The 24,000-nt window shown below is 52.0% G+C and overlaps 1 protein-coding gene across 6 annotated transcripts in view; it reads left to right on the top strand.

Moving 5' to 3' along the window:
• The window catches only part of LTBP2 (latent transforming growth factor beta binding protein 2), a 60,697-nt gene that overhangs the window by 22,202 nt on the left and 14,495 nt on the right, over positions 1-24,000 (top strand). For 4 of the 6 annotated variants that reach the window (XM_040701992.1, XM_015287677.4, XM_015287679.4 and 1 more), the window contains exons 4-12: positions 5,077-5,258; positions 6,555-6,725; positions 8,191-8,391; positions 8,797-9,062; positions 10,637-10,739; positions 18,155-18,229; positions 22,235-22,357; positions 22,690-22,854; positions 23,747-23,977. In XM_040701992.1, coding sequence (XP_040557926.1) covers positions 5,077-5,258; positions 6,555-6,725; positions 8,191-8,391; positions 8,797-9,062; positions 10,637-10,739; positions 18,155-18,229; positions 22,235-22,357; positions 22,690-22,854; positions 23,747-23,977 — 1,517 coding nt within the window. The remainder of the gene's footprint in view (positions 1-5,076; positions 5,259-6,554; positions 6,726-8,190; positions 8,392-8,796; positions 9,063-10,636; positions 10,740-18,154; positions 18,230-22,234; positions 22,358-22,689; positions 22,855-23,746; positions 23,978-24,000) is intronic. The other 2 variants (XM_040701990.2, XM_040701991.2) reach the window with 2 other exon arrangements.

The following is a 24,000-nucleotide window of genomic DNA, read 5'->3' as shown; positions in this document are numbered from 1 at the left end:
GCCTGCCAGCTCCATCTTCTGCTTGCTGTTCTTGGTGGGGTGAGAGGTACCAGGGAGCAGGCACCCTGCAGTTTTGTTTGGGACTGGGTAGGATAACTGTTGCACCAGGGAATGCATTTTTTCTCCTATTCTGACCTGCTCTCTCTAAAAAAACATACCGAGCAGAGTATAACAAGCTGCAGAAACTTTATTAAATACTGCATTTCTTTACATAGACATTATTCTCCCACGTGCCAGTGACCAGAGTCTCTTGGCTAGTGATCCCTTAGTGTCATCCAGGTGGAGATCAGCAGCAGGGCAGACATCTGCTCTCTTTGAGGGGTAATACTGCTCCCTCCACCTTCCCTCCTGAAGCCACACTTCCCCTCGAAGTGCTGCTGATGTTAGCTGGGTGCCTCAGGGCAGCACAGAAGGAGAGGTGTCTCAGGAGCCTGCACGCTGTCTCTGCCCCACGGGCTGTGCCTGACACGGAGCTAGCTGTCAGCAGCTCTGACAGATGAAGAGCAGGGAAACCAGCTGCTTGGCAGGCGGTTGCCTATAAAGGAAGAGACCACTGCCTCTCTGTAGAGGCTCCATGCTGCAGAGATCTGTGCTGGCCTTGTGCCTGGCTGGAAGTGTGGAAGTGAGTAATACTGCTCTGGGGGAGGCTGTAAGACTGAATGAATGTGAAGACCTAGGGCTTTAAGTGTCCCAGAACATACTTCTTAAGGTCTCAACCTCCTCTTGCTCTTCAGTGCCCCATCCTGATGCAGGTACAGGCATGGAGAACGATAGTACAAGTCCCCACTCTGCTGGGAATCTCTCCAGTGATCTGGAGCCACCCCGCCTGTCCTCTGTTTTTGCTTTTATTCCTAGGAAGATCCCTGGGAAGCAGACAGAGATTTCAAGCTTTCAGTGTTAAGACCCACCGAATGGTTGGGGGTTGCTAATGCCTGACCTGGTGGGCTGACCTGGTGAGCTTAGGCCCATATCCTGAGACCCTGCAAGTGAGCCAGTCCTCATCTACCCATCATGGCCTGATTTTGATACTTCAAGAGGATAACTCTATTTTGTGTTCCCTGACCCTGAGCCAGCCACTTGCCGTGACGTGGGGAAGGACTGGATCTGACAAACTGGGATGGAAAGACTCCCTCTGCCATTGATTTCTATGGCCTGGGGTAGGAGGGTGTTACTCAATGCAGTGTACAAATCCCAGAGCTCATCTGCCTAGAATAGAACCAAATAGACATATTAATTCAAAGCAAATCTGCCACTCTCCACTGCAATGCACGCAGGAATGCTTTGCTAAGAGGATCCCAGTAGGATGGCTTTTCCTTTAGTATAGTGAGGCATGGAGTAATGTTCCTCCTCCATTTATGCTTAATAAGGCTGGCACTGCCTCCCTGCAGTGAGCCCATATAATCCAATTTTCTTCATAACCAAGATGCTAATTATTATTACTTTTTCTAAAGCTCTTAACGCTGGTGGGTTTTTTTCTCCCTACCAAATCTGACGATCCTGAGAATCACAGGAGTTGTTCCCAGAGCCAAGGGCTACAATTCTTTTATGGAGGCTATGGACTGTGCCCAGCCAAGCCCTGCTGCTTGCACGTAGCATACTCCCTTCCTCAAGGATAGACATGTGTGTATATTTTCAAGCACCAGAGCTTGTATCCCCCTGTCTCACTGCACTGGCCACCCTTACCCAAGAGATCTTCAAAACTCGAAGTTGCCCCAGGGTGATCAGCACCAGGACAGTGAGGGATGCTGGGCTGCGGAACTCTCATCTCTCCTCCTTTGGGTGCTTCCACCTACGCAATACAAGGCCCCGAAGCCCCAGCCACGTTTACCCACAGGGCTATGCATGGGATCTCTAACCAGAGATTGGAGAACAAGTGTGCCTTGGCTTTTAGGGCTTTGTAGCTCCCACGTGATCTCTGTATGTCTTTTCCTTTTTCACTAACAAAGGCAGCTGTAGCACACCAGATAGCAAAGAAGAGGGAAATAGAGACCAGAAGTTTCCTGGTTGGCAGCAGAGCTGGATGAGTGGCCTAGAAATGTATGGGCGGGTGATGGCACTTGTGGCAGCTGGGGTAGCTGGTACTCTGCGGAATCTCAGGGCAGCTTCTGGCAGAGGCTGCCGGGGACTGATGTGGTACTGAGATGATGTTCACTTCTCTGTAATTATTCTGGTTGTTCTTGCCAACCACTGAGAAGTAAGAACTGCTTGCTAGTCTCATCTCAGTCTAGGTCTCGATTTTAATGAGGCCACCTATGCTGCTCCCTTCTCAGGACTCACTCATACCTCCTTGCAGAAGCTCAACCACTTCACTCTCAAGGCCTTCCTGCATTAGAGACAATTAGGCTACGGGACAGAGACTTTTATCACTGGAATAAAACTGCTCCTGAATTTCTACAGCTCAAGGTCAGAAATGATCAGTAGATCAATAGGTGATCTGAAAGAGCTTCTCTAACAGCATGGATTACTGATCTTCATTCAGCTACACCTGCAGCGTTTCGGTGAGCTCTCCTGAAGCAATGGCACCAGGAGTCGGGCAGTTCACAGCTTTGGTGGCTTTCTGCAGAAAGCGAGCAGCAATGCTGATGTGTGTGGGCGTGATTTCTAGCAGGGAATCATTTGGCTCCGGTTTGCAGCTGTTGTTTCATGTTTTGCCTTTTTTTTGTTGTTGTTGTTGCTATAGTTAGATTACAAGGCTCTTCACACCTGGCATTTTGTTCCTGTGGAGAAACCCGTGCCCTGTAATCAGAGCGCCTCTTCATCTTCTTGCTGCTGAACTGAAGAGATTGGCTGCTTTAGGTTTCCTACAGAAAGGCATTTCCAGCAGCCCTCAAATTGTTTTTGTCATGTTTTTTACCCGTATCAGTTTCTCAAGATCCCTCAGCAAATATGTCACATTTCACGTCAGAATTAGAAGTGATATTTTAGCATGTACAGTCCCTACCACGATGAGGCTGTGCAAAGAGGTAAAAATACCTCCCTGTTCCCGCAGTGTTTCAGTACCCTGATGTCAGGGTTTAGAGATGACAGCTCACATTTAATTGCTTGTCATTACCCCTGAAAGCTTTTCAGAATTGCTGGTTTCCAGGACTGTCTCCTATCTGCAGCTGCTGCCTGCATTCTACACTCCTTCCTAGAAGCGTAATTCTGCATTTGGCCGTACTAAAATCCCCCATTGCTTGGATGTATTTGCCCTACAAAGCGATCCAAACTGCTCTGTATGATTGCTCTGTTCTCATCACGATACACCACATTGCAAATTTCTGTGTCAACGGCGCACATTATCAGTGTCAATCGTGTGTTTATTTTGAAAGAAAAATATTTGTTTCCAGATGAAATCGTAAAGTCGTGCCAGGCCTCTTACTGATCACTTTGGAACCCATCTAATTCGCTCCCCAGTGACAATTACTTCTCGTGTCCTGTCACACCGCCAGTTTGTTATTCGTTTCACATGTGCCTGACTGACACTGTACTGCTGTGTTTGTTTTTTCATCGGGGTAGCGTGAGCCCTGAGCCTGTCATGTGTGTGCATGTAATTCTATCAGATGATGAAAGCGGGCTCTTTTGAGATGGACGGTTCTCCATAGGCTCTGTTGACTTGACGTCTTTTATAGATTCCTTTCCTTTAGTTCGCTATTAATTGACCCATGCGTCATCTTTTCCATTCTGTTGCTCAGGGCTGATTTCTGGCTTGTTGGCCAGCAGTTACCTTGTGTATTGTGCTTGACCTGTTCGAATACCAGCACTGCATTAGTTGCCTTTCCGTCTCTCCATTGTGCCAAGACATCCAAGCCAGGAATATCTGTGAGCCAGAGCTACTGTCAGCCAACTGTTGTTGGATTAGCCAATCCTGGTGATTTTAGAAAACTTTGTTTCCAGCAGATGCTGTAACACCTCCTTTTGCTGAGTTTGACAGGGAAAATGACAAAACCCCTAGAATGAGACGCTCTTCTGTGGGATGCTCTTCGGTGGGAAAGGCTAGCCTGAGAGCTGGAGGTGTTGGTGTGGTCAAACAGAAGACCTGTTGGTACTCAAGTTTGATTTCAGAGGAATCTGAGGCTGGGACATTCAAAGAAACTTGAGACATATAGGCAGCCAACCCGTTCTGGGTCCTGGGGTTCTGAAGTCTTGCAGGTGGTGCAAACAAGAGTGTGGCATACACTTGATGATAAGCACAGAGCATCCTCTTGGGGGCTCAGTGCTGCCAGTCAGCACAAAGCAATGAGAGTGAGTGCAACGGAGAAGATGTGCTGTTGTGCTGCTTTCATGCAATAAACTCTGCCTAGCACTCTACATCTCCTATTCCATAAGGCGTAAGAAGTGTTACCTTGTCAGTCAAATGACTTGGTCCTGCTTAGCCTTCAGAAAACACCAAAAGCCATAGATGCAATTACTGAGGAGCGTTGTAACTACGTTTATAGGGATGAGTTCTTGGTCATTTTCTCTTGTTTGTGACTCTCATGGGGCAAGTTCTGTTTATTTGCTTGGCCTGGATTCACTCCTGACTGCCTTCCTGTTCTTTCAGCACTCAGCTGGGGCTGGGAATACAGGGCCAGAGAGAGCTCCCCACCATAAGAACAAGCAGATCTAAAGCTGTTTGTGTTTGCTGGAAACTTTGTGGTGGGTCAGGCAACAGCAACAGCATACAGAGGTTCTGAAAGGCAGCTGGGGCATTCCAGTGCAGCAACAGGCTGATGAGACCCTGTGGACGTGGGGGTTGGGGTGAGCAGTGTACCTCAGCAGGTACAGAACTGATGACAGCCTTGGCTGCAGTGCTGAAGACAATTAATCATCAGGGATGGGGTCTCTGCAGTGAGCCGAGGTGGCTCTCTATATTGAAGAGGGCAAAGGGTCAGGCATAGGCAGGTCTTCTGGGGACATAGATGTCAAGGATGTGGGGCATCATCCCTGAAGTGAAATGATGGCTGAAAACAAGTGAGGGGGGAACTTAGCAGAGCTCTGTGTGAGGTTGATGGCTCAGCTTGGTGCTGAGGTGCCCACAGGACACGCTGGCAGATGGGCACCAGGATCAGCACAGTTACTCGTGAGGAGTATCAGTTCATTTCTTCTCTTCTACAGGACTCAGAGCAGAATTGGCTCTCCTGTCTCAACCCAGCATACAGGGCCGTCACGAACTGTCCGGCGCTACCCCGCCAGCAATGGCCAGCTCACGTCTAACACGCTGCCCAATGGGCACGGGCATGAACAGGGCAGCTCTGGGCCAAATGCAGCTTTCCAGGAGCACACGTTGGCTGCAAGGGGTAAGGCATCCAGGGATGTCACTGCTGGGGTTTCTTGTTGGGTCCTGAGGTGTCACTGGGAAGGGCAGTGGTGTGAGTGGGAATACCATAGTGATGGGGTGACAAGCAAAGTCACAGGAGGTGCCAGCCATCTCTGTAGCACTTTGGAAATGGGGAGTGGAGGAGAAGATAGCCCATCTCCAAGGAGGAGAAGGGAGCAGAATGGAGGAAAAACTGAGAACTGGAAAAGAGGAGTAAGAATGGTAACCCTACAGGCCTTGGCAAAGAGAGACTCCACTGAAGGGAAGCAAAATGCTGGTGGCAGGGGAGATGTGACAGATGCCTCCCAGAGCTTTTGAACATTACTCCAGTACACCGCCTGAAGGGGGTTGCTCAGCCTGTAGGAACGGTGCCTCCCAGCTTCTTTCTCTGTTGGAACAGCCCTGGAGGTCAGATTGTGTAACCGGCACCTAGTTCTTCCCTTTGGCTACCCCCCTTTGTGCCTTCTGACACAAGCAGGGATCGGGCCAGGCTGCCTGCAGTTTCCGACACAGTGTCAGCAGCTCCCCGGCTAGGACAGATGCAAGTTGTCTTCTGCAGCTTGGCTTCCTCTGAAGCCATGGTTCCCCGAGGAGGCTCCAAGGCATCTTGGCCCTTATGAGTAGGGCTGTGAGCCTGATTAAAGTTGTAATCTGAAAGTGGGGACTGAAGTGGGAAGAATGAGGGGGGAGTACAGCAAGGGGGGGAGCCCAAAGAACGGCTGTCTTGCTGGGCAGGAATGGAGAGCTCTGGTGTTGAGCCAGCTAGCTCACAGTTAGACAACAGTTCTGCCTCTTGTTTCTTTTCCACAAACCTTCAAGAGCTCTGAGTACAATTCACCCCTCTACCCAGTGGGAGGACAGTGAGGGACTGCAGAGGGGTGCAGGAAAGCAGCAGACACTTGCAGGGAGACGTGGATGTTCTCAAAACTTGATGCTTTCCTTGCTGGACCAGTGTGGTTGTGTGGGAAGCTTTTCTGTGGCTTAAGAGCAGCCAGCATCCAGGCCAATGAAGTGGTTTGAGAAAGAAATCCTTTTATAGTGGAGCTAGTGGGTGTGCGGCCCTTCACAGGACACATGCACTGGAGTTATGGCAGAGCATGCTGCTGGAGGTTTTTCCTATGTTGACAAAGCCTTAATGATGCTGGAGCAGAGGACAGGCTGGAGTGAGTGGGGAGCAAGTTCTTGCTCTGGGAATGGGTTGGAGCTCGAGATGAGATTACCTGTCCCCTGGCCTGGAGATCCTGCTTCCACTTAGCACTGTCCTTCTCTTCTACAGGGGCAAACCTGACAGAGAAGATTAGGAAAATAAAAATCATCTTCACACCCACCATCTGCAAACAGACATGCCGGAATGGGCGCTGCTACAACAGCTGTGAGAAGGGAGACACCACCACTCTCTACAGCCAAGGGGGACATGACCACGACCCCAAGTCTGGCTTCCGCATCTGTGAGTACCCAAAGGCTCCCAGCCCACCTTCTTGCCTGCTACCCCTCTCTCCTGCTGCCTTTCCTATCTCTACTGGGACTGCCTACAGACTACCAAGACTGAGGACTTGGGCTGGTTGGGGGTGGGAGGAGGCCTCTCCCCGTGCCTAGAAAGATGTCTCCTGGAGTCCTTGGGGCTTACTCCATCTTTGTCTCTGGGGTAGCAAGACAGACCTTGCCTCATTGCTTTCTTTCTTGGACAAGCAACTTCTATTTCCATCCCGCCCTAGGTAGGGGGGACGTGTGTATTTGAGCCAGGCCCACAGCCAAGCCTCGCCGCCCCTTCCTTCTCCAAGCCAGCTCACTGCTTTCATTGGCATCCAGTCCTGGGGCTGACTTTCATCACCTAATTTCCTCCTGTTCTCTCCTTTCACTCACGTGGCAGCCAGGAGAGCTGGCTGCAGGTTGCAAGCCATTCCTATAGACAGGGCTGCAGAAATTTCTGCTTGCCTTTGAGAGCTGCTGGGATTGCTCATCTGCTCACTGGGATGCCTAGGTGTGGGTTGGGCACATCCTCTTGGATCCAACTGGTGGGAGCAGCCCACTGGCCCTGTCACATGCGTCTCTGTGAGTCAAGCTCTTACAACACTGAGTGCATTGTGGACATTGAGTGATATGGGTTCATGGGAATTTCTGCCTAGATCCCAGTCCAAAGATGTGTCAGCTCCCCCCAGAACTGTGCTCTTCACTTGAGCAAATGGAGCTCTGAGCAGTGTAGGAGCTCATCCCCTGGGGTGAACCCAACAAGCCATCTTGGGATGTGCAGAAGCAGTGTCTCATCTCATGCTGAAATGAGTCAGGATGATCTGTTAGGAAACTCCGTGCCTTGCCTGAGAGCTGCTTACACAGAATTTCTCCAGCCATCTGATGAGACCAGAAAAGACGTGACTTCAGTTTCATCAGCAGCAGATGCTTTTTCCGAGGCTGTGCAGATGAATTGCTCCCAGTTCTTCTGTCCCGCTCCATGCTTCCCCCGCTCCAGCTGCTGGCAGGGCTGGGGCTGGCCGAGATAGAGGCTCTGCACATGTGGCTCCCTGCCCGTTCTCTCCTCTGCCTCTCCCGTCCCCACTCACCTCCCTTCTGGTTGGGAGGAAAGTCCTTGCCAAGTTGGGAGGGGGCTCAAAGCAGAAAAGCAGGAACTGTGCTAACTCAGCTGCCTGTGGCTGCCACAGCTCCTGCCCCGTGCCAAGGGATGCTGCTGGGCCAGCAACACTGCTCCACAGTACAGATGCCCCACGCTGGCTGTGTCCCCAGGAGAGGGCTCATCATCACCCCATAGCTCCAGCTCTGTGCAGAGTTCAGGGAGGACTGTGATTTCTATGCTTGCACAGCGTGGTTCCCGGGGCTCATGCCAGCCACGCTCCAGTTCCTCAGCTAAAAGCAAGGGTTTGGTGTCTCCACTGAGCAGGCCTCCCTTTGCCTTGCAGACTTCTGCCAGATCCCCTGCCTGAATGGAGGACGCTGTGTTGGCCGTGATGAGTGCTGGTGCCCTTCCAACTCCACGGGGAAGTTTTGCCACTTGCCGGCCCCCTCTCCAGAAAAGAAGCAAGGAGGGAAGGCGCCAAACACCGTAGCCAGTGGATCTATGAAGCACTCCACGTACATCCTGCCCTTGTCCAACCAGCTGGGTGAGTGCAGTTCCTCTGACCACTGAGGCACCTGGCTGGAAGAAGGGCTGATGCCTTGCGCTCACAAAGCCTTGCCCTGGGGATCTAGCTGTGGTGGGGGGACCAAAGGGTGACCAAGACGGTGGGTGTGGGAATCAGGAATCTTAGGGGAAGTGCTGCCAAGGAATGAGAAAAGAGGAGGAAGGGGTGAATGGTGCTAGCTCTGGCACAGGTAGGATTAAGATTAGGGTTAAGCTCTTGGTAGGTTTGTCTTATTTTCAGGACAAAGTGGGAACATAGAAATGGAGAACTCTGGTAGGTTCAGTCTACCTCTCCTCCCTTGCACTTTCGTTGATGTACAGAATACTCTTCAGGTGCAAAATTGTTGCCAGATCATCACAGCTATGGTATGATCTCATCTTCCAGCTTCCCTGAACCCTTCCCTGGTGAACGTCCATATCAACCACCCTCCAGAAGCCACCGTGCAGATTCACCAGGTGGCCAGGGTGCGGGGTGACTCAGAGGTGTCAGAGGAGAACAGCGTGGAGGCGGTGCTGGTGCCTCAGATGGCCGCAGTGCCCTGGTACACCTACAGCAATGGGAACGGCAACAGCATCGCCACTGAGGGAGGCCAACAGCAGAGACCCCCAGGGTTGCTGGGGAGGTGCTTTCGGGAAGCTCTCCATGGGCAGGTAAGAGGTCATTCATCAACTTTGGAAGTGCGTATGGACATGTTTCTGTTTCTGGTGTGTGGGTGTGTTTGTACATGGGGCAGGAATGGTAGACTTCCATCGCATGAATCGGTTCAGCGTGATGTGTGGACAACATCCAAATACTACAGGCATGGGCAGCAATGTGTTATGTGGGAAGAATGTATTGTATGTGTTACTTGGGAAGAAAATCTCTTGTTTTGGCCCAAGAAGGAGGCCATGCTATCTTGCCCCGAGCAGGCTGTGCCCTGGGGCAGCATAGCCCAGACTTGATAGCTTTCACACACAGTCTCGTTTAAAATAGGGTGCCCTATTTATAGCAACATTTACAGCCACGCTCTGTGATTATTGTAGGAAATGTATAAAACATAGGAAAATTCCTTTCCCTCTCAGACGATAAATGAAAGTCTGATTTCCATGGAACGTCGCCTTCCTGGGCAGCTCGGTCAGGGCTTGGGAAGCAAACGCTCATGAGGGGCTTTCTCACCCCCAGCCTGCAGTCATCGTAATTTCTTATTTTGTCTCTCCCCATATGTTTCTTTTGCGTCACTGGAAAAGTATTGGAGGTTTTTGGCACCCATAGGAACACCTGTGAGTTCCCTGGAGCAGCTCGCTCTTAGCGAGACCCTGGTGGGGCAGTCCAGGACTCTGCCTCCTCTCCCCACTCAGCCTGTTCCCAGGGCTGCTGCTGGTTCCCGTCCCATCTTTTATTCCATCCCATCCAAGACACTTCCAACCAGATTCCCTAACACAAAAATAAATGAGATCAGACCGTGAGCATCTCACGAGAGGGCTGGAAAAGCCCTGTTCCTCTTTGGGCACAGCTCTCTGACCACTCAGGCAAGTTTGCCCTTCCTGTGACCAGCTCGGAGATGCTCTTGGGAGCACCGTGACTTACTCCAGCAGCTGTAGAATGGGAGAAGCACTCAGAGGGGTTGGGAGAGGAGGCAGACGTACCCCAGTCATGCTTGCACCCCGCTAGGTGGGGCCAGTCTGTGGAGCCCAGTGGGACATGCTCGCCTCTCCCTGCTCAGCCTGCAGCCTGGCTGGTGGGAATGCAAGCGCTGGGCACACTGCCATCCTCACGTGGACGGAGGCCAGGCTTGGCCTGCGGGCCATGGCAGCTCGATTCTGATGGGGAAGCCTGTAATCCAGAGAGCCTTGGCAGGGGGGAAAGAGAGACTCATTAAGCAAAGGAAAGCGCCTGACTGCCAGCTCCCCACAAGGCTGGAGTGGTGCACCCATTTTGCCGGCTAATCACCCAGCACGGGGCTGAGCCGAGTGCTTGGCTGGGTGATACCAGCTCTGGTGCACGTTCTGCTCTGCTGCATGTCCCCTTCTCCTCTCAGGGGTGCAGCTGTGGGAGACGTGTGTTTTTCTGTCTGCAGAACTGTTTACTGTCTTAAACTGTATCCCCAGCCCTGTGGGAAGCTGTGCTGCAAGCACGGTTCTGCCATCTACCCGGAGCCCTCATCGCCTTTGTGAGCCAAGTGGGACGGATGCTCAGTCCCGACTCCAGCCTGGTGATGCCTGACCCCCCTTCTCTCTCTTAACAGTGCACCAACCCACTGCCAGGGTTGACCCTGCTGGAGGACTGCTGCGGCAGCGTGGGGCTCTTCTGGGGGGTGGACAGGTGCCTGGCCTGCCCCCCTCGGCCAGGTATGTGCTGCTGCCAGGGCCGATGCCCACCGCAATGCTGGGCACAGCAGCCTGCTTAGATGTTGGCTCCACGTGTGGCACTTGCTTCTCACTGCCTGTGCAGCCAATGGTTCTCTCCATGCCAGACCCATTAGGAGGGAGAAACAGGAAAACAACAGCCATGGTTTTAGGAGGTGCAGTCCTAGATTAGCAGAGGAGGCTGCAGACTCGGCCCTATAGAGTTACGGGCTTGCTCTCAGCCCGACACAGGCTTGGCAGAGGCTCTGGAAATAACACTACATCAAACAATTGGCAGGAGCGCACCCGCTGTCCGTTCCAGGGGCACAGGCATCCAGCGCTGCTGCTCCGTGCTGGGGAACTGGATGGGCCCACCTGGCCCCAGCAAGGATTCCTCACTGCCACAGCATACGTTTGTGGGGGGGCCACACGGTGCTGGCTGGAGCGAGATGGGATTGGTTGGGGGCTCAGCCCATTGCACGTTACCCCCTCACACCTCACAGGAGAATGTGGAGAGCCTGTTCTGAAAGTCTCCTCTCTGAGGGCACCCCCCCCATAGGAGATGTGTGCCTTGCATATGGCCTGGCTGCCTGGATGGGGTGGGGTGGGATGGTTAAAGAGGAACCAGTTCCAACCAGGTCTGGTGTAGGACAAGGTGCTGGCCTGTGCCAGATGTGACACAGTACAGTACAGAGGGTGCAGCTCAGCTTGTGCAGGCAGGGAGCTGCTCTCTTCTTTTCTGCCCAGCTTCATCACTCTGATTGCCTGTTCATGTGCTTCAGTGCTCATAAGCACTGAAGCAAACTCAGTAGTGCATTGACCACTGAGGAGAACAGAGGTGTCCAAGACAGGAGGTTTTACATCAGTGTGATACTGGCTTCTCCTAGCTCTGCCTCTCTTCCACATGTATACTTCCCAGAGCTGCTTGCATCTCTTTTTTCTTGCTGTGCTCCCTTCATTCAGCTCCTCCTCAGCCACGCTGAAGCCAAATTCTTTGCAGTCACAGACTGGACCCTCAGCAACTGAGAACCCAGCACAGCTCCAACAGGCTCTGATTGCTGTCTTCTTCCAATTCTGCCATGGATCTGCCCGTCTGTGCTTCTCTATGTGCCAGCCCCGAGGGTGCAGGTGACCATGCAGCTGCTAGAGTCAAGGCAAGCACGGAAATGCCTCCAGATGCCTCAGCCTCCTCCTCTTCTTCCCATGGCATTCTAGTGTTTCCTCTAGTGTGCCTCACTTGCACATCCCTCCCTGGTCACGGCCTTTTCCTGCCCATCTCACAGCAGTCTCCTGCTCATTGTTTCCTGTGATCTCTCCATTAGGAAGCAGGACAGCTGCTCAACACTTCTGTTAGGCTGCATATGGCTGCAAAATCTCTGCACCTCTTTTCTCTTTCACCGTGCCAGGATGTTAGGTTTCTCTTGGCAGTTATGCCCATAGCTGCAGCAGGGTTGGCTCTGCTGGACTTAGACCTTCAGAATTCCGAAATGCTTCTTTAATCACAGAATACCATGAAAATGGTCATGAAATACCTGCATATGTTCCTTGCAGTCGTCCAGCAGAGCAAATGTGTTTAAGAAATGCCAGCAGGTCCCACTCCCACAGCTCAGCACATGCCCAAGTTCCAGCTGCAGCTCCAGGAGGTTGTCACTGCTGGTCCTTGCTCAGTGGGCAGATGTTCGTCTGGCTTTTTTTCAGGTGAATTTCATGGTAATATGAAAAATGTATCCCCTGGGTCTTCTGTCTTCCTGTGCCACAAGAAAATCCCATCCTCAGTCTCTCCAGCTCCGGGGGATACAGTTCCCCCTTGCAAATCAAATGGCTCTTGTTGATTTTGGCAGGAATTCAGGCTAGCCAAAGGGGCTTTTTTCATCCTTTTTAATTGTGTGCAAATATCTCCAGCTATTGGCTACCTCTGATTGACCGCCTTGTAACCATCCCCACATGCAAGAGACCACACAATGCAAGCGATGGGCGATTTAGGGCAGATGCTTGATGAAAGCATGCTTTTCTCTGGAGATGTGTCTTCGCACACAAGAAATCTCACTTGGAGGCAGAGCCAGGGAAACTCTCAGTTCTCCATGATCTTTCACTTTAAAAGAGCCACCGAGCACTGTAACCTCTCAAGGACCTCCTGCTGGGGTTCCTGGGTCCAGCACGAAGGCATCGTTGCATCATTCCCGCTGCAGACCATGCCTCGGGTTCATGTCTGGTCTGTCTTCTTGTCTAGCTGGCTTGCTTTTTGCTCACTCAAAGTTGCTGGGCTGTCGTTCGGTAACCTGCGGTCATGTGCGTGGAGATAACATGTCCAGTGGATGCTTCCAGCTTGCTTCTTGGCACAGTAGTCTTTGACGAGAGCTCTGCGTTGCGCTCGTGCATCCCAGAGAAGCATGCACCAAAGCAGACTTGACAGCTCTGGGAATTTCATTCCAGCAACCAGAGACAGAAATGGCAGAAGCAAGCTTAGTGTAAACACTTTCAAATGTACAGAAGTGCAGCCAGGCTAGAGCTAGACAAATGGAGAACTTGTTTGGATTGACTGTCTGCCCGAGACACTGATTGTTAGTAGAGTCTGGATACGTCCGGATGTCTCTGTCGAGTGCAACTTTCATGTTTGGTATATGTTTGTGCACGGAAAGACATCAGAGAAGAGGAGGAAACCAAGGCAGGCATTTGTCCGAGTGAACCTGCCATGATCAGTCCCTAGTATTTCTTGTCTTTTGCCTTATGTCAGAAAAGCAAAGGTACTCCAATGCTTTGCCTGCATTCTGCTGAATTCAGAACAGGGGTAGAGGTGTGGTGTGACCTGGCCAAAGCTTTCCATAGCGCGTTTTCCATTGCAGCAGATGGAAGATAAAGCTTGAAGAAGGATGGTGGTGTGACGAGGGAATCAGGCTGAGGAAACGGCAGGAGACCAAACATAGGCAGGGCATTTGGGCAGTGCTAAGGGATACTGCTGGGCAGAGCTGCTCCTGTTTCTCTCCTAGACCACATACAACTTTGGGGCATGTAGTTGCCTGCAGAGAAGAACGTGCTGGTGCAAGGACAAGAGACGGGCCATGCCAAGTAAAGCCAACAAGGCCCAAGAGAGCGTTTCATGCTTCCCTGGAAGCTACAGGTCAACACAGACCTCAGAGGAGGTGTGAACTTGGACACTGCTTTTCCTTGAGCATTAGGTTGCCTTGGTCCTCCTCAGGCTCGTGGGAATAAGGGAAACTGGTATCACAGTTTTTTTCTGAAGGCAAGGTGCTTACTCTGATCTAAGGTCACGTTTCTTCCATCTCATGTTCGTTCTCATTTCCTTTTTATCTCCAAGACTCAGAAGAAAAGGCAGGTTGCTGAGGTGTGCAGCTAGAGAGGCTCTGACAGTCTGCAGGGTTTCACTGGTGGAGAACACAGTGGGAGAGCAGCTGGCCAGGTGGGGAGGATGCTGCTCTTGCTGAGATGAAGCCCAGTGTGGTGGCTTCTTCTGTGCCTCAGCCCCTCCTCTGTTCCACCTCCTCCCTGGTTCTGCCACCAGCCTAACCTTTCTGTGCGGGCCTGGGTGGTTTTCTGGCCACAGCAGTAAACCAGCATCTTCTGTGTTCTGGTTTTGAACTGCCCGTGCTGCAGCACAGACTTGCACCAGGCTGAGCATGGCCTTGGCTGTGCACTGGCTGGCTGCGCTTGCTGCTGATCTTCCTGTGCTGCTTTCCATCCTCCTGCCCAGAGGTTTTAGCTGCATTAAGAAACAAGTCTTTGAAGGCTATTGTTTTCATTCCCATTCCCCATGTTTTTTCAAGTTTTTTGTCCTAGAGAAAAGTCTGAATTTCGCTGGAAATTTGGATCTTGTAATGTCTGGCTTGGCATCCACAGCACTCCCCAAACAGACCTCCCACTGCGAGAGGGGTGGCAGCTCACCCATGGAGCCGTCACCATTGGGAACGCGGAGCGGATCCGCCAGCCGCACGCTCCTCTGTGCCGCGCCTGCAGGCATTGAGACAGCAACAGGAATCCCCTTGAAAATCATCCCCTGGTCCGCTCTTGTTGCAATCGCATCAGGGAGGATACAGAGAGAGGGGAAAATGGAAAATAGGAAGGAGGCTGCTGAGGGGGCTGCTTCTGCCACTGCTGCATCATGTGCCATACTGAGTCTGGGACAATAAGGAAGGGCTGGAGGCAGGGGAAGAAGCTGAAATCTCTACAAGGTTACGACAGAACTGCAGAGAGCAATAACTAGCCTGGGAAAGGGCAGTATTTTTAGGACTGCCCCATTCTTCAGAGCTCCTGTTTTTTCCATCAGTCGTGTGCAGTACTGTGGTCTCAGCGCATGGCAGTGCAGCATTGCAGAAGTGTTTTATTTTTAAGTATGGAAGTAACTTATACCACTCTGGCAGCAGAATGATGTTCTCTCTGCTGAAATGACTCCAAAGGCCACCAGAAATTACTTTTTTTCCTTCAAGTATATTTTTGCCTTGAAGATCTTTATTGACCGTGCATGGACCAGTGGGCTTGGTTTAGTGTTTTACATCAGCACCGGTGCACTCCCTCCCCTCCCCAGCCAACATTCCCTTTGCTGGGGCACTGGAGAAAGCTGCAAAGGAGCCTGGCTACAGAAGAGCATCCAGAGGAGAGGAGAGAGGTTGTGACAGAACTCAAGGGTTTATGCTCCTTGTCCATTCTGCCTGGGAACTCAGCTTATCCCCACAACCACAGCCTTTGACCACAGGCCTCTTGGTCTGACATCTTCAGAGTGCTTTCTCTCTGGAGACTGCTGGGAGGTCACAGCTGCCCTGCTCTCCTGCCGGTGGGTTTAGCAGCTGTGACACCATGTTGGCTTCTTTCAGCACCCATGTGCTGAGAAGCTCATGACCAGTGCCTGCGCAGGGAGATGCTGGGGTCCAGCAGAGCTAAGGCTGTTATGTGGAGCCAGGCCAGGGACCTTAAGGTGGCAAAGGAGGTCAGCAAGACAGGGTTATGCAGAGAGAATGCTTTTGGTTTTTAAATGGAAAGAGTTGAAAGAAATGGACTAGCTTTCAGCGTCCAAACATTTCCTCACTGCTCATCTAACCACAGCCCTGCCTTTTCCCCTTTTAATAGTGATATTGGCTGGCTTAATGTAACATATTATCTCACCCTACAAGCCTTGCCTCACTCGAAACCTTGCAGCTACCACTGCTAGCAGCAGTTTCTTTCCATTTCACCATCAGACTGAGCTTCTTTGTCCTGTTTTCCTGGTCGCCATTCACCTGGCTGTCAGCACCACATCTACCCACTGACCCAAGGGCTCAGGGGAAGCCAGGGTTCCCAAGCAAATCCTCTGCACCTGGGATGGCTGACTCCAAAGTGTGCCTGGATGCTTAAAAACCATCCTACTAGGCTGCAAAATGCCTATTTCCATGCATTTGTTCTCCTTCTCATTCTGTGCTCAAATATTGTCCTAGCTGAAGACAGAAGAGATGGAGGTGAGGAGGGGCTGAGGGTTGTCAGGTCTGTGCAGAGCCCATCGCTTCAGTACCAAAGCCACAGGGCACAAGTGCCCAGGAGACAAGGCTCTGAAGTCACACCCTTGAATCAGGAGCCAGGGCACCCTGCCCACAGCATGCCTGAAATCCCTCTGCCCAACAGGTGAAACTCAGCTGCTCTAACAGTGGGCTCCATCTCCAGGAGAATCTCTTTTCAGGGAGAGTGTAGACAGACAGACAGACAGACAGATACAGGAGGCCGGCATCTCTGCCTTCTCCAATCAACAGATCTGCTCTTTCCCAGGCATTGCCCTTTGCCAGCTTGCAGGGGGGCAGCCTCCAAATCCACTCTCCCATTCCTCCCAGTGGCGTGGGAGAGAGATGGACACTGACACCCTGACACCCCTTTGCAGGTTCTTTCCAGAGAATACATGGTTCTTTGCGACACTAAGATATCCACCTGCAGCCTCGTGAGTGTGATTTGCTGCACTGATGAGCTGCAGGTTTCTTCAGACTTGCCTTGTGGTGCCGAGGTGGCTCCAGACCTGCCTGCTCACCCCCATCACCACCGCTTTCTGCCTTGCCTTTCCCCAGCAGCATCTGGCTGCGGGATGCTGCAAAGGCTTAGTTTCTCTGCAGGGGCTTTTTGGAGAGGGAGCAGAGCTCTGACACATGTCATCGCTGTTTGATCTCCGGCATGCTTGGCTCCCTGTTGGAGGATTCATGCATAACGATGCCGCTTCATTTGTGTGTCTGTTATCACATTGTGCTGAGGCTGACAGATGCTTCCAAGCACAGTTAATGCCTGTCGGCAGCCCCGAGCCTGCAGGCTGTAGTGTGGGAGGACCTGGAATCCTGCTGGGGTGCCAGAGGTTGTTTTTCCCTTCCCGGAAGGTTGGAAATATACCCAGTGATTCTTAGTATCACCCCTCTCACTTAACATCCAGATATTTATGTGCCCCTGCTGCCTACAATCCATGGCTGAATTGCTGAAGGAGTTGAGCAGGCTTTTCTTCTCAGTCATCCATCCAACAACTGAAAATCTCTTTCTGCACTTGGAGAGCCTTGCAACTTCATTAAATGCACCTGGAGAAGTGAGGCTTTCTCCTCTCTTCCCTGCTGCAGGCTGGGGAACAGCTTTTGTTCCTCATATCTGCTCTTTGCCGAGCCCAAGTGTCCTTGAATTGCTTTAAGCTGCTTCATAGGGTCAAAGTATCCAGGACAAAGAGTTACAGACCCCCCTATTCTGCCCCCAGCACAGTGTCACTGAGCTGTTATACGCTCTCCTCATTTCCGCTCATTTGGTCCAAAACATTAAAAAGAAGCCCCACCCTGGGAAAATCCAATCCCTTAGGCTAAGTACCCTTCTTTCTACCCCACCCCAGGCTTACTCACTCCCTAGTCCTTCACTTGCTCCAAAATACAATACCTAGCTTCAACTACCTTTGAATTTATGAATTTATTTTACTAGGATGTAAAAGTTTGGAAGAGGTTGAATTGTGCAGGTTACAGGCCATTTTGAAACTCACAACTGTATTTTAAGTGACAATTGGAAATCTTTGGTGAGAGTGATTGGGGTAGGATAAAGAAAGAAGGAAAATGTAACAAACAGGCCCCAGGCTGTTAGTTCAGCATCTTATCGTGGGCCTCTTGTCATTTTCTCCACTCTGATCCCCTTTGTCACATGCCACCTAGCTCTCCAGGCTGGCCAGAGTGGAGCTGAGGTGGCACAGGGATGGATAATGAAGCACATGTGGTGCCTCTGGGCCACCAGGCTGGCACCTGCCAAGCCGTAGAAGCTAAGATTTGTCAAAGGTGGCTGCTCCCACCTCTCCTTCTGCCCTGGGCATCATCTCAGGTTTGTCCAAGACACACCCAGGGCCCTTCCTCCCTTCTGCGAGGAGGGCAGGGGGGAAGGTAGGACCCTGGTGGATCTCTGCTGCCTATGTCTCTCACTGTTTGCTTTCTTCCCAGCACACCCCGTCATTGAGAACGGACAGGTGGAGTGTCCCCAGGGATACAAGAGGCTGAATAGGAGCCACTGCCAAGGTGAGGATGCTGCTTTCATCTCTCTCTCTCTTTCCCACATCCACTGTCAGGCAGAGATGTAATTATCTGCACAAGTAAAATAAAGTCATCTACCTTATCTGATACAGACGTACCAAAAAGCTTTGTGTTTCCATCAGACATGGGGAAAATACAGCTAACACTGACCTCCGTGACTCAGCCTGTACATGCAGTCAGCTCAGAGCTGGGCCGGCATGAGAATGCTCACCTGTTTGGTTCTGCTGATGCGATGCTGACCCCACTGTGCTCACAGTGAGGATCTGTGCTTCTGCTCTGCCAAGAGTCGGTGCATAGCTCTTTTCCTGTAATCTGAAGCAACAGCAGTTGTGCTGCCTGAAAACTGTTTTGGAAGGCTGTTTGCTTGTTCTTTTGCTTATTAATAGAGAGGACGAGTCCATAAAAGCAAATTCCTGTGTTTTGAGTGTGTTGCTGTCAGGTTGCTTTGCCTGTCGTATGCTGGTGATGTCCGTCTGTTTCTCACTCCCACAGTCCCCCAGCCCCACATGAGGATGGCACCATCCCCCTGCGTTTCTCTCCGGTTCATGTTTATTTGGCATTCTTTGGCCTGCAGTGTTTGCATTTTCCGTGCTCTGACTGAAGTGGAATTTTTTAGTTCCCTTCTCATGATTCACGATAAGATGCGAGGTGACATCTAGAAGATGCAGCAGGGAGCCTGGGCCCTGGCCACACAAACTCAGGGCTGGCAATCTAATGACTCATCTCTTGTAGCTGGGACTTTCCACCACACTTAATTAATGATTCAACCTCCCCCCATCATCCTAGGGGAGAACTTTCAATAACACAACAGCTTCTATTCTCCGCAGTGCTCAGCTCTCACCCGCTGTGTGGCCATGGGCAGTGCAGTGGGTATGAGGAGCCACCCAAGGACATGCAGTCTGAGCCTGAGGAGCAGAGCAGCTGAAAGCACTGATGTCAGTGAGCGGAGGCCTGCAGCCCTGCTTGCTCACCCTCTGGAGCAGGGTGAGGCTCAGCACACTGAGGAGCAGAGAGCGATGGCGGTATGGTGTTGGCTAGGAAGATGTTTGTATGCAGGAAGAAATGTAAAGCAAAGACTTGCACATCCACGTGTTGCTCTGTAAGTTGGGCTGGAGCACTGCTGTGCAGTCTGCTGCCTCGAGGTGCTTTTCTGATCCCTGCTTTCGCTGTGGAACATGCATGTATCTGTATCTGGATGTATCTGGATGTATCTGGAAGCCCAGAACCTCTGTTCAAGGTCTGGAACAAGCAATTTGGCTGGTAGTCCGTGGGAGAGGCTATGTGGGACCTCCTCTTGCCAGCCCAGGTAGGAGGGGAGCCAAGGGACCAGATGAGAGCTGCTGGTTCATGGGGCCTTAGGAGGGGAGCTACCAGCTGCTCTGCTGAGCTCTGGCTTTGCAGGCTGAGCAACTGGCAGAGGGTCCTGGCAAGAGCTCACTTTGTGCTGGTCTGTATGGACAGTGAGGATTGCCTGATGCCTTCCAGCAGAGGAACAAGGAGCTCATCTCTGAGAACTCCTTTCCTTCTCTTGCTGCTTCCCACTGAGCAGGAACAGGATCATAATGAGAGAATGGCTAGAAGATCCAGCCTCGGCTGGCATTGGCCCCACAGTCCCTACGGACTCGAGATGTTCTCCAGATGTTCTCCAAAAGAGCCTGACCCAGCTTGGCTGTTTCTGAGGAGCACCAGTGGACTTGTGTGGGGTGGGAGGAAGCCATGAGACAGCTTATGGACCTTGGTTTATGGCCCTCGCTGCGGCTCTGGCATGCTGCAGGGGTAGGAGTGTTGGCATGGAGCGCCTGCCTGCTTCTGTTCCTCTTGGGATTTCCACTATGGGTGGGTCTTCTGCTGCCAGTGGAAAAGAGGGGCTGGGCTGAGGCCAACATGTGGCCCTGGTTTAAATTAAGCTCACAAAGCCTAGTTCTTAGTGCTTGTTTGTTTTGTGCTCTCATTACTCTAATCCCTTCAATCCCTTTGCTTATTCAGAGGCCAAACACCTCATCCCTTTGGTGTGTCAGAGTGACATGGCTCTCAAGGGGTGCTGGGCTGGGACAGAGATCAGCTGGCAGCTTTATAGAAAGACCAGTCCCTTTATCGGAGTGGACTTCTGGCACATTTGGGGTCTGGCCACTATTTTTTTCTTCATGAACTCTGTCTTGTACTTGGCACAGAATGGGAAAATGCTTGTCACGTCACTGTCGCAGCCACCCCTTCCTCCCAGAGCAGTGAGGGATAGGTAGGCAAATGCCACTGCTGTACACAGAGTGGGACACAAGGTCTCCGCAGATCCTTTTAGAGGATCCCATGCAGGGTGCTCTGTTGATCTTCCCTGTGCTAGTCTTTTATATCTCTCGGTTGAAGTTTCTGCTCTGAGGCCACCGTTTCTGCTCAGTGCAGAAAGAGATGTTCTTGGGACTCTTATGCATTTCTCTGTCTAGAGAGAGCGCAGGAGAAGTCCTTCCTCAGGACCTGGGATGACCAACGAGTATGCAGGGATTGTCTGTGTCCTGCTGGTAGGAAGACCTTGTCAATCCTACTAAGCAGTGATGCTTCAGCTCTGAGGAATAAGCTAGCACTGTAAAAGCTGTTCCCGAGCCCAGCTGCTTTCAGGAACACCCTTCCGTATCTCCATTCTTCTAAGTGTCCCAGCATCCTCCCTCTGCAGCCCTCCACCTTGAGACAGCCTCTAGAAGGCACCTGAGGTTTCACCAGGGCTTTGCATACTGACAGTAGGGCTGGGTCATTGGAAAGTGGTTGGCATGAAGCTGCCTAGCGTCACATCGGCACTTCTTGCAGCAGCATGCTCTGAGCTCTTACTGTCTTTCCCCCCTCTTAGCTGGTAGCATGTTTCTGAGATTCGTACTGGAGTACTGCTGAAGTTCACACAGTTCCTGCCACCCCACACTCCTGTCCAGCTCTTCCTGCACTGCTTGTGCCCCCTGAGACAGCACATCCCTTCAGCATGCTTACTTCTCTGGGCCAAGGTCTTTAGCGGAGATATAAAGCTGGATCAATCCATGAGGAGTGCTTCCTTCTCGTCCCCCACCCTGTGATCTGCCCTCAGCTTCCCCCTTACACATCTTTTGCCAATCCTCATCTTCTCCAGCTTAGCTCATACATTCCTATGTGGTGCTGTACGAAGGCTTTGCTGCTGGCCAAATGGATGAGAATGATGGTGTTTCCCTGGGAGAAGCCCAGCTCCATTCCAAAGACTGTGCCTGATGTTGTGTGCTGAATCAGAGGCAGCAGTCGAGGCAGTGCTTGAATGTGGTGGCCTCCCACGTGCATGACCCGTAGGCCAGAAGACAGCATAGTGGCGAGCTGGAGTCTAGCCCATCATCCCTCTGCCTGGCACTGGGCTCCGTGTGGGGACCAGACCTTCCTGTGTGCCCACCCTGTGTTTCTCAGCAAGGATCCTCTGCAGATGATGTCTCCCGATGACCTGGGGTGAGATGAGAGGACAGGATCTGCCAGCCAAGGCTTGCAGTCGTGATCTGGATGGCTGTAAGAGTGATCCTGATGGGGCATTCTGCAGTGGGGCTATGTCTGCTTTCCGTGAGGACCGCAGAGCAGTTGTTTCAGATCCATCTGCAGCTGCAGCCAGTGAGCCTGTGCTGCAGACGTAGGACTGCTGTCACCATGGAGGTTCCTGCTTCTAATGCCTCATTTCACTTAGAGAGCTTTCTTCCTGGATTTTCCGATGGCACCGTCGTGCTGCTTCTCACAGAGGTTTGCAGGACAAGCATCACCTCCATACTCACTTTCCCCACATCTCACATCCCCACGGGCAACTAGGCTGGAGCCACTGCCAGCACCTGGATAGGGCACCGGTTTCTGCACCCCTCCGTTGTTCCTCTGACCTTGAGGCACCAACATGGCTATGGACGCTGGCTTGGCTGAGCAGCAAGAGGGGAGAGGCAGCTCCACCTCACAGCCCTTGTTACACAGCCAGGGGCTGCCAGTTGAGCTGGTGTTCCCTCTTCCCCACAGATATCAACGAATGCTTGATGCAGGGCTTGTGCAAAGACGCCAAGTGTTTGAATACCCGTGGCAGCTTCCGCTGTACTTGCAGACCTGGCACCATGTTGGACCCCTCCCGCAGCCACTGCATCTGTAAGTGCTCCAGGGGCAGTCGCAGCATGGGACCTCAGCTCAGTGAGGCTGCGGCATGCTTTGTGCCTTTTGCATATGTGGGAGGGCGCACACTGCCCACACTTGTGTGCAGGATGGGTGTCCAGGGAGCCCTCACACGAAGTGTTTGTCCAGGGATGTTTAATTGCCTCCTGCTCTTGTTCATGGTGCAGCCTGGAGGAAACGTGCCTGCAAGGGTGCTCTGCAGAGGGTGGGGATTCCTTGGGAGGTGTGGGCAGACAGATTCCCAAGGGGGAGTTTTTTTGTTGGACTTAGAGCCAGACCTCAGACGCTGACCTGCCGTTGTGTTTCAGCTGACAAAGCAGTGTCGATGGAGCAGGGGCTGTGTTACCGCTCAGCAGCTGGAGGTGTGTGCTCCTTCCCCCTCTCCCACCGAATCACTCAGCAGATCTGCTGCTGCAGCCGCGTCGGCAAGGGCTGGGGCAAGAACTGTGAGGAATGCCCTGTGCCCGGCTCAGGTGAGACCAAGAAAGTGCTCTGCTCCAGAGGGAGAGCATAGCCATGTATTTACCTGGCTTTGCTTGGCAGATCTTCTCTCTGACTTGGCTTCCCTCACGTCTTCTGGAATGGGGATGAGTTCAGTATATCTCACGTGAGGTAGGATAGAGGGAAAGTGCAGAAATCCTCAGGGCTGGGGAAAAATAGGATGAGAGAGAATGGCCTCCAGTTGCACCAGGGAAGGCTCAGACTTCTCAGAAAGAGTGGTAATGCATTGGAACAGGCTGCCCAGCGAGGTGGTGGAGTCACCATCCCTGGAGGTTGAAGAAACTTGTAGATGTGGTACTTAGGGTTAGTGGGAGTGGTGGGGATGGGATGATGGTTGGACTAGATGGCCTTAGTGGTCTTTTCCAACTTTAATGACTGAATGATTCAGTGATTCTAACATCTTCAGGTGCTTTGTGTAGAGCATTCTGAGTGACGTGCAGAGTGTTCAGTGCTGGGTGCCAGGGGTCTCTTTTATCTACCCCCTTGCTCAGCTCAGGTCTTCTCATGGCAAGATTCCTCCCTAGAAGCACTGACTCGGGGAGAGATGTAAGTGTTGGTGTGCAGGAGTACCAGCCAGCACCTGCTGAAAAGTCACCCTGCCCTGTGAAGGGATACATTCTGCTTGATGCGTCCATCCACTGCAGCCTAGATGTGTTTCTAGCATTATGTAGCCCTTAGAAACCTCCAGAAAAAGTTAGGATGGGAGAAACTGTTACCTGCATTCACATAGATACCTCTCTGTTTTCACTCCTTTCCTCCACATACCTCCTCATCCTGTCTGGGTGCTATGGGAATGTGTATTTGTGATCCCTGCATGCTTCTCTTTTCCCACTTCCAAAACGTTGATTTAATTTTCCCCTGCAGGAGCGTTCAAGGAGATTTGCCCAGCAGGACACGGCTATACCTACTCCAGCTCTGACATCCGCCTTTCCATGAGGAAAGCAGAGGCAGAAGAGCTGCCCCTAAGCCTGGAAGAGCACAGTGAGAGCAGCAACTGGACGTTAGACTGGGCAGCAAGGAGACAGCGGCTGCAGGACAGTTTGCATGGGAGTGTCCTGGAGGCATTGCCCCACCCCGACATCTCAGCAGGAGAGGGTAATTAGAACTGCTCCACCTGG

This window comes from Gallus gallus, chromosome 5, assembly GCF_016699485.2.
Source record: "Gallus gallus isolate bGalGal1 chromosome 5, bGalGal1.mat.broiler.GRCg7b, whole genome shotgun sequence".
In the NCBI taxonomy this organism is placed as follows: domain Eukaryota; kingdom Metazoa; phylum Chordata; class Aves; order Galliformes; family Phasianidae; genus Gallus; species Gallus gallus.
Note: the sequence above shows the minus strand (reverse complement) of the source record. Positions and strands in the feature narration are given on the sequence as shown.